A 10,189-nucleotide genomic window follows, 5' to 3' on the forward strand; every position below is an offset into this window, starting at 1 on the left:
CAAACCTATATGATACAACATGTTATTACTGTACATAAGATAACTGGGGAAAAATAAGTACTGAATGGGAATGAGAAGACGAAGATTTCAATCCAGTTTTTGCCACATACCAAATGTAACACTGGATTGAGGAGAGTCTCAATAGGAAACAGGGGGTTCAAATAAGAGATTCAATGAAAGAACTACTTTGAGAAATATTAAAAAGCATTAGGAGTGGAGGTTGGTAATGCACCCAAACACTAACAACAGTGGAAGCTGATAGCACCCCTAGGATGGAAAGGACCAGGGGAGGTAAGAGTGAGAACTGGCATCATAGAACAGGGGCCACTAAACAAGAGCTGTACTTGTGGAGAGGTACTGTTACTACCAGATACATGGCCCTGAATCTGGAAGAGGGCAGGGAAGAAAGACCTGGACTTCCACCTTGTACTTTCTGATCTGCTGGGAACTTCCAATGTTAAGCCCTCAGAAGACACCCTGACAGGGAACTAAGGAGAGACGTTGTCTACAGGGGTCTGTCCCAGGTGGAGCTTGGATCTGAGGAAAGCAGGAGGAGAATCACCTTCAGCAAGTCACGTTTCCTCTCTACATTTCAGTTTGCTCATCTATTGTTTATTGCCTACCATATTATTAATAATATAAATAGTTGGCCTTATAATTTTTACTTCCACTTTTTTGAAAAACTTCAAATTTACAAAGAATTTGTAAGAATAGTACCATGAACACACACATATTCTTCACCTAGATTCACCAATTGTTAACATTTCATCACTGTTGTTTAATTCTTTTTACCTTTCTCTGCTAACATAGATGCATATTTTTGCTGAACCATCTGAGAGTACTTGCTGACATTCTGACACTTAAACCTCGAATACCTGAGTATTATCTATAAACAAGGATGGTTCCCTACATAACCCCAGTACAATGATCACATTCAGGAAATTTAACATTAAGGCAATGCTATTATGAAATATAGGCTATATTCAAATTTCCCCCAGTGTCTCAGTAATCTGCTTTGTATTATTTTTTTCAAGCAAGAATCACACATTAAATTCTGTTGTCATGTCTCTATTTTCTCCTTCAATCTAGAGTGGTTTTCCAGGCTTTTCTCTTTTTAATCTTTTGTGATATTAACATTTTTTAAGAATCTAGGCCAGTTATTTTGCAGACTATGGATTTGTCTGATTATTTCTTCATGCTTAGATTCAGTTAAAACAATTTTGGCAATAACTACACAAAGTTGTTGTGTCCTTCTCAGTGTATTGTATCTAGAGGTACCCTATGTCAGAACACTCCAGCATGGTAATCTTCAGTTGGGATCACTTGGTTAAGGCAGTATCTGCTAGATTTATCAATTATCTTTTCCCCATTATAATTATCAAGTAATCTGTAGGGTGGTATATGTGAATATATCTTCTCACCAAGATTCTTTTACCCGGCTTTTTTTTTTTTTTTTTAAACAACCCTTTGAATTTTCTTGCTATGACAGAATTAGTTTCATAAAAGCATAATTAAGGTATCTAGTAAGACGTCTTTGAAGGTTCTAATTACAACCCTCATCTCTTCTTATGTTAAACTGCTTTCATTCATTTACCACTCATTTAACAAATGTTTAGAGAATGCTCCTTTTGTGACTTGGCCTGTGACATTTTCATCAGTGGCTTCATGGTTGCCTAAACTAATGTCTCTTCCTGTGCTCCAGAATCCTATTGGCAACTGCTTTCCATGGATGCCATAAACTCAACATAGCCAAATGAAAGCTGTCATTTCACTTTCTTACCTGCTCTTCCTGTTATTTATTCCAGTAAATTGCACCTCTGTCTTCTCAGTGACCCTATATAATTAGAAAGGACTATTTATTGAGTGGCATTCTGTTACAATAGGCCTTTTATACATGTTACATGCATTATCTCATTTAATCCTTTCAATAATCTTGAGAAGAAGATGCCATTATTTGGAGGACATTGGGCTTTGAGCCCCAGGTAAACAGTAAGCAAGTCCTCATGCTAGGAGGCAAATCCAGTTATCTTGGACTTCAAAATCTTTGCTTTAGCATAGTGATAAAGAGTATCACTGGCTTCAGATCCTATCTCTGCCACTTCCTACGGGTGATTGGATAAGTCACCTTAACTTTCAATGCCTTGGTTTCCTTCTTTATGAAATGAGAAAAATGATAACTCTTGTCTTGTAGGGTTGTTGTGAGACTTGAAAGAAACAAAACTTGCTGGGCGCGGTGGCTCACGCCTGTAATCCCAGCACTTTGGGAGGCCGAGGCGGGTAGATCACCTGAGGTCAGGAATTCGAGACTAGCCTGGTCAACATGGTAAAACCCTGTCTCTACTAAAATCATACAAAAAATTAGCTGGGCGTGGTGGCAGGTGCCTGTAATCCCAGCTACTTGGGAGGCTGAGGCAGGAGAATCGCTTGAACCCAGGAGGCAGACCTTGCAGTGAGCCAAGATTGCGCCATTGCACTCCAGCCTGGGCAACAAGAGCAAAACTCTGTCCCCCAAAAAAAGGAAAAGAAAGAAAGAAAACTTGACATTTGAACAATTTCTGCAGCACCACAGTACTTCTCAAACTATAATTTTGGTGTCATTCATTCTAAACTTCTCCCTGCACTCACTGATTGTGGACTAATCCCGTAGGGACCTTGTCTTCACAGCTGTCATTACCTTAGTTTAGACCAGCGGTTGGCAAACCATGGCCCACAGGCCAAATCCAGACTTCACCTATCTTTGTAAATAAAGCTTTATTGGAATGTACACACACTCATTTGTTTACATATAATATATGGCTTCTTCCATTCTAAAATGACATAGTTGAGTAGTGGCAACAGAGACCATATGGTCGGCAAATCATAATATATTTGCTATTTTGTCCCCTACAGAAAGCTTTCCAAATCCTGCTGCCTGGCGTATTCCAATAGTCTTCTTCCCAGTTTTCCTAGTTACGTTTCTCCCTGAACCCATCCTCCCCATCCCTAAAATTTCCCCCAAATGTGAACTCAGTCATACCAATTTGCTCCATATGTTTCATTGGTCCTTGCTGCTAAGAGGATCAGCTTGCACCTTCTGCTCATCCCCAGACAAGCTTTGTCCTCTGACCACAATGAGCTCTTCATACCATTTCCAACTTTAGCCCATGCTGTTCTTCTTGTCTGAATATCCACCCTTTTCCCTGTTCTCAATAATAAGTTCAGGCTTTTCTTCCTCTGAGAAGCCCTTTCTGACTTCCACAGGCTGAACCACTGGCTTCTGCTCCTCTACATAATACTTCAATTCCAGCATTGATCTCACTCTATCATGATCATGGGTTTAGCTATCTGTCCTTACCACTGCTGTGTGTTCCTCTTGAGGGCAGGAACATTTGTTTTTCACTTTTTAGAAAACTTCCGGTGCCCAGTCTGGCATTAGTAAGAGCCCATTAGGTTGCTATTGCTAGTTGATATTTGAGCTGTGGCTTGAAGATTTCTATAAGGCGTAGTGGAGTATAGAAAACAGGCAGGTCAGAAGGGGCTTCCTGGAGGAGGTGACAGCTGAGCTAAGTCCTGGAAGATGAGAAGGAGTATAAAATAAGATAATAGGAGAAAAAAGGCAGTAGGAACAGCATGGGTAAAAGTGATGAGGTCTGAAAGAGGCATGTGGAAGGAAAGACAAATGCAGGAAAGGGGAATGGGAGGGAATGCTGGGGGACAGGTCAAAGAGGGAAGCATGTGGTGAGTATTCTGCAGAGCCTCCTCTGCTGTACTGAGGTGTGGACAATGGGAAACCATGGACAGACTGGAGTAGGCAAATGCCATATTCCCTGTTGCAACTGTCTGTTTGCATGTCAGCCTTCTAGAAGCCCCTTAAGGTATCAATTATGTTTTTGTTTTGTCATCATTCAATCCTAAGTGCACACAACTCCTGGCATATTACAGGCTCCCTATATAAATGTTTCTTTCTTTATTAAAATGTATGAAAATTCTCCAGATTTAAGGAAGGTCCTCAGTGTTTCAAATTCTTTTTGTTAGATCATTGGTCCTCTCTACAGCTGTCACAAATTTAAGGACTCTGGTTATATTTAACCTTCACTTTTGAATTTTCTGCTTGAAAAACTTGTATTAGAAAAAAAAAGTCTATCCTTCTATGGAAGGCTCTAATCTCTCGAATCATGTGGATTGGCTTTTCTTTGGACCTTCTTTAACTCTGTTTTGTCTCTGTTGAGTTAAGGCTTTTAAGAACATCTGAATTCTTTCCTTCTGCAAAACCAGAGGCAGCTTTTTTCTGCCTGTTTTCAGTTTATTTCTTGTGATTTTGGTATTTTCTCTTAACCAAATGCTAAATGGAATTAGGAGAAAGAAACTTATTTGTAAAGCATGTCAAGGGACGATTAGAAGGATGGTGCTTCATAGATAGAGTACAGTTTTTTACGAATGATGCCTACAGACAAATCCTGCCATTAGCCCAAGGGATCAGAAAGTTAGCAGCCTAGCAGGTTTGGAGATGTTAATGAAATGAATTGGATTGGATGGTTAAGGATGCCCAGGAGATTGAATAAAATTAGGAGGACACTTGTACTCCAGGAAATTCTCCAAATCTCCACTTAGTTATCCAGATCCTCAAAGTGAACATGAAGCTTCAGTTTCAAATTGAATACATTTTCCATCCATGGATTGGCTTGTTTTGTTCAGTTGAGTGCTTGAGGTTGTCTTTTCGACGTAACAGCTAAACCCACGGCTTCCTTTCTCGTAAAACCAAAACAAAAAGGCTTTCTATTCAAGTGCCTTCTGTGTGTGCACATGTGTAATACATACCTGGGATCAAAGCTATCTATATAAAGTCCTTGATTCTGTGTGGGTTCAAACACATTTCAAAGCTTCAGGATCCTGAAAGGTTTCGCTCTACTTCCTGAAGACCTGAACACCGCTCCCATAAAGCCATGGCTTGCCTTGGATTTCAGCGGCACAAGGCTCGGCTGAACCTGGCTACCAGAACTCGGCCCTACAGTCTCCTGTTTTCTCTTCTCTTCATCCCTGTCTTCTCCAAAGGTGAGTGAGACTTTTGGAGCATGAAGATGGAGGAGGTGTTTCTCCCACCTGGGTTTCATTTCTTTCAGCAGTCAAGGGCAGTGATTTATAGCAAAGCCAGAAGTTAAAGGTAAAACTCCAGTCTGGCTTGGCTGGCTCTGTATTCCAGGGTCAGCAGGGAACAGTTGGGCGGCAGCAAATAAGCAAAGAGATACCTCAGAACAGAGTGCCAGGTATTTAGTAGGGGCTTCATGAATGCATGTGAGTTGGTTTAGGAGAGAGACACAGGCAATTTCAGACCCTTCTATGAGACTGGAAGTAATTTAAGAGGGAAAGGATATCCATAGTCCTGAATACATTTGAGCTGGGTTTCAGGATGAGCTCACAAGTTCCTTTTTTTTTTTTTTTTAATTGATTTAAGCAAATCCTGGGAAGAGTTTCTTTGCCATACAATTCAAGGTTTTAAGGTCCTCGGATTCATATGCTTTATAAACGAATTAGCCAGCCTGTTTAAAATGTAGGGAAATCATGGGAAGAATGCCTTCTTTACTTAATTCAAGGTTTTAAGGTTCTCTTAATCAATTCTACAAGCTAATTAGCCAATTATTTAAAAATAAAAGCTTGAAATTGCAAAACACACACACATGCACACACACACACACACACACACACACGAAAAAGGAAAGAAAGCAAGCCACCAGTCTGTTTGACATACAATACTTAATTGTTGCCTGACCTACATGTGGGTTTCAGATGCAGATCCTCAGTTTTCATCTCTTCAGAGACTGACACTAGGTTTGTTACACGGCTTAAAATGATGAGTATTTCCATTGAATCTCAACCTTATCTCTCTCTAGACCTTCTTGGTTAAGAAACCATGTAGTTTGTATGAAGTAGGTGCTCAAAAGTTATTTGATGGTTTAATTTTTACTGGAGAAGAAATATTCACATATATATTCTTATTTTTACATGTTTTAAATATGTAAAGATTAAATAAATGCTCTTAGAAGTATTTAAATTTCCTAAAGTAAATTTATCTCAACCAGTAACCAGGCAGGACTGTCCCATGACAGATACTGGAAAGTTGAGTGTGACCACATTTAGTGGTGATAAGTGGGAGCTTGCCTGGGGAGAAGGCAGGACATTTAGGATTTCTTAAGCTTAGAGTCAATACAATAAAGATTATTGAGTGCTCACTTGGGCGGCATATAATCACTGCTCACAGGAGTTCATGAACCACAAGTAAAAAAGTGGAGAGATGTGATTAACTCACGAATAACTTTAATACAGGGCAGAATGTAATGAAGTGCTGCAATGGAGTTATCACAGTGCTAAGGATGCTCAGAGGGCATCTCTGATAGGCAGAGGCGAGGGTTAGGGAAGGAAACTATAGTCTAGCTAGCTAGGGCTGCTGGAATAGACATGACCGTGGCTGCTGCCAAACTGTTTTCTCTTCTGAGGACAGATGTCCAGTACAGGTGGCTTGGCGGAAGGGACTAGTGTCTCTAATATAGAGTGATTTATAAGCAGGAAAGTGTGTCCTAGAAATTCAGACTGGAGTGATAGATTGGAATTGGATCATGGGGGACTCATTGAATGTTATTTATTTTATTTGTTTTTGCAATCGGTGTTAGTAAAGCGTCAAAGGGATTGAGCAGATGAGTGACATCATGCAACACAAGTTTTGGGTTTCACTTGTCAGACTGACTGGAGAGGGGCCAGGTTAGTTACAGGAAGGTAATTTGGCATGCAGCCACTATTTTTGAGTTGACACAAGCCTCTCTGTATGAAGAACTTTATCTCCTATATCCTGTGGGAAAAGAGAAAACAAAGGAGCACCGTAGTGTTCAAGACAAGGAGAAAGAAAGGGCAGAGAGGCGGCGTGGTGTCAGGGGAAGCCCACAGGAGTTAACAGGAGGGTTGCCTCAACCTAGAGAGGAAACGACCCGGTGCCCTCGGCTCTGTGGCTTCCTTCATCTAACAACATCTTCCACTCTACAAAAATGCCAGCGAAGGCGGAGGCTGGTACAGTGCATCAAGACACAGCTACTGCTGGGTGATAGAGGTTCAGGGCCAGCTCAATAAGTAGGCAGAGGTTTTTGACATAGGCTTTGAGAGATAAAGCAAGATTCTGTACCTCAACCTTCAGAATTTCCCCTACCACTCATTATAGTTCCGGAACTATATAGCTCTTATTGTTCTACCATAACCTTAGAATACCAGAGAAGATATCATCTCATCTAATTCTCTCTTACTCTACATGAGAAAAATGAAGGACATGGGGGAAGTGTGACTTGCTCCAAATCACATATTTCATGGGAGAGCCAGGTCTTCTGTTTGTCATATCAGTGTTCTTCCTGCCACAACCATCTTGAAGAATCTATTTCTCAGTAAGAAAACATCTATATGGAGAGTAGCTGGAAAACAGTTGAGAGATGGAGGGGAGGTTGGGGGTGTGGAGAGGGGAAGGGGTAAGTGATGGATTTGTTGACAGGGGAGAGAAGGCCATGGGGATGAAGCTAGAAGGCAGAAGGGCTTGCCTGGGCTTGGTCATGAAGGAGCATGAGTTCACTGAGTTCCCTTTGACTTTTCCATGATAGCAATGCACGTGGCCCAGCCTGCTGTGGTGCTGGCCAACAGCCGAGGGATCGCCAGCTTTGTGTGTGAGTATGCATCTCCAGGCAAAGCCACTGAGGTCCGGGTGACAGTGCTTCGGCAGGCCGACAGCCAGATGACTGAAGTCTGTGCGGCAACGTACATGTTGGGGAATGAGTTGACCTTCCTAGATGATTCCATCTGCACGGGCACCTCCAGTGGAAATCAAGTGAACCTCACTATCCAAGGACTGAGGGCTATGGACACAGGACTCTACATCTGCAAGGTGGAGCTCATGTACCCACCACCATACTACATGGGCATAGGCAACGGAACCCAGATTTATGTAATTGGTGAGCAAAGCCATTTCACTGAGTTGACACCTGTTGCATTGTGGTCTTCTATGTGTAAAAACAGTTTTGTTCCTTAATTTCAGGTTGTTTAATTTTAGGACTGTGGACATTCTCTTTAAGAGTTCTCTACCACATGGTAGCCTTGCTTATGATAGGTAGCAACCTTAATAGCATTCTGATTGTAAAATAAAATTATTGGGGGAAGTTGGGGCACTTGCTCTGGAGTGCTAATCATCATGAGGCTTGACCCATGCTTTTGATACGATATGATGTTCCTGGGGAAGTAGTCCCAAATAGCCAAACCTATTGGTGGGATACCCATGCAATTTAGGGGTGGACCTCAAGACCTGGAAGCTCTAATGTCCTTTTTCCACCAATGTTGGAGAGTAGAGCCCTAGAGTTTAAAACTGTCTCAGGGAGGCTTTGCTTTGTTTTCTGTTGCAGATCCAGAACCGTGCCCAGATTCTGACTTCCTCCTCTGGATCCTTGCAGCAGTTAGTTCGGGGTTGTTTTTTTATAGCTTTCTCCTCACAGCTGTTTCTTTGAGCAAAATGGTGAGTGTGGTGATGATGGTGCACCATGTCTGATGGGGATACCTTTAGTGGTATCTACTGACCAAAAGATGGTGTTGAGTTTAGTGTTCTTGAGATGAGGCAATAAATGAAGAGAAAGAAGGACAGTGGTAAAGAACACACTAGAACCGTATGCATTGGCATTTGAGGTTTCAGAATGACTAATATTTTAGATGAATTTGTTTGATATTGAATGTTCGTGTGCTTCTGAGCAGGGTTTCAATTTGAGTAACCATTGCAATAACATGGGGCAGCTGTTTTGCTCTTTGTCTTCATGACAGTTGTACTTAAGCTAACAGCCCTGAAAACATGAGATTAGGCTAGGCAGAATGCTGCTAGAGAGGACCATCTGGATGGTCTTTATTCGCCTTCTCCATGGCCCTCTTCATCACCTGGAATTCACCTCTTTGTGCCACTCTGGTACCTTCCTTGTCCAAGCTGTAGCTGCTTACATAATACCTATCCCTATTATCCGGTTTGCTTTACTGGGAAACAAAAGTCCCAGTTTTTATTTATTACAGGTGTTAGGGGTAGAAGAGGTAGAAGTATGGAATCAGGCCTCCTGTCAGGATTTCTTTTTGACAGTCCCTCTCAGACACCTCTGCCTAAGGCTGGCTTTGCCATTACAAACTCACCCTTCTCCCTCCCTCCCTTCTTCTCTTCCTCTGCCGTCTTCTCTCCCTTTCTCTCTCTCTCTCTCTCTCTCTCTCTCTCTCTCTCACTCTCTGTCTCGTATACACATACACAAAGATACACTCTATTCCAACATCCTCCACCCAATCTGACAGAGATGTCCTTTGTTGTAGGTTCAGCAGTGGAGATGAGAAATACAGCTCTCAAACAGGATAACTAAAGCTTATTACCTTATCAAGCTTGTTCCCTTGCAGACAAGATCGATCAATTATCATGGGCTTTCTGGGTGTTCTTTGTGAAGCTTTCTCAAAGTCTCTTTCTCCTATCTTCCATTCAAGGCAAATGATTGCCATTTAACATCAAAATCACAGTTATTTATCTAAAATAAATTTTAATAGTTGAATCAAGAAAATCTCCTGAGGTTTATAATTCTGTATGCTGTGAACATTCATTTTTAACCAGGTAGAGACCCAATATGTGTTGAGTTCTATTATGGTTAGAAGTGGCTTCTGTATTCCTCAGTAGTAATTACTATTTCTTTTTGTGTTTGACAGCTAAAGAAAAGAAGCCCTCTCACAACAGGGGTCTATGTGAAAATGCCCCCAACAGAGCCAGAATGTGAAAAGCAATTTCAGCCTTATTTTATTCCCATCAATTGAGAAACCATTATGAAGAAGAGAGTCCATATTTCAATTTCCAAGAGCTGAGGCAATTCTAACTTTTTTGCTATCCAGCTATTTTTATTTGTTTGTGCATTTGGGGGGAATTCATCTCTCTTTAATATAAAGTTGGATGCAGAACCCAAATTACGTGTACTACAATTTAAAGCAAAGGAGCAGAAAGGCAGAGCTGGGATGTTTCTGTCACATCAGCTCCATTTTTAGTGAAAGCATCACTTGGGAATAATATGGGGATGCAGCATTATGATGTGGGTCAAGGAATTAAGGAATGGCACAGTCCAAAGAAAGAAAAGGTAGGGAGAGAGAGAAAGGACTATATTGTACACATCTTATATTTATGTATGAG

General features: G+C 41.2%; 1 protein-coding gene across 2 annotated transcripts; it reads left to right on the forward strand.

Moving 5' to 3' along the window:
- The first annotated feature begins 4,817 nt into the window (after positions 1–4,817).
- Positions 4,818–9,927, forward strand: CTLA4 (cytotoxic T-lymphocyte associated protein 4). 2 transcript variants are annotated; one of them, XM_007965943.3, is made up of 4 exons: positions 4,818–5,031; positions 7,611–7,958; positions 8,403–8,512; positions 9,718–9,927. In XM_007965943.3, exons 1-4 carry the CDS (start codon positions 4,923–4,925, stop codon positions 9,820–9,822), a joined length of 672 nt encoding a protein of 223 aa, XP_007964134.2. In that variant the 5' UTR covers positions 4,818–4,922; the 3' UTR covers positions 9,823–9,927. The 2 variants fall into 2 exon arrangements, with proteins under 2 accessions (XP_007964134.2, XP_007964136.2); XM_007965945.3 differs by lacking the exon at positions 8,403–8,512 and having other exon boundaries at positions 4,832–5,031; positions 9,718–9,865.
- Positions 9,928–10,189: the final 262 nt, after the last annotated feature.

The sequence above is a fragment of the Chlorocebus sabaeus genome, chromosome 10, assembly GCF_047675955.1.
Source record: "Chlorocebus sabaeus isolate Y175 chromosome 10, mChlSab1.0.hap1, whole genome shotgun sequence".
Taxonomy (NCBI): domain Eukaryota; kingdom Metazoa; phylum Chordata; class Mammalia; order Primates; family Cercopithecidae; genus Chlorocebus; species Chlorocebus sabaeus.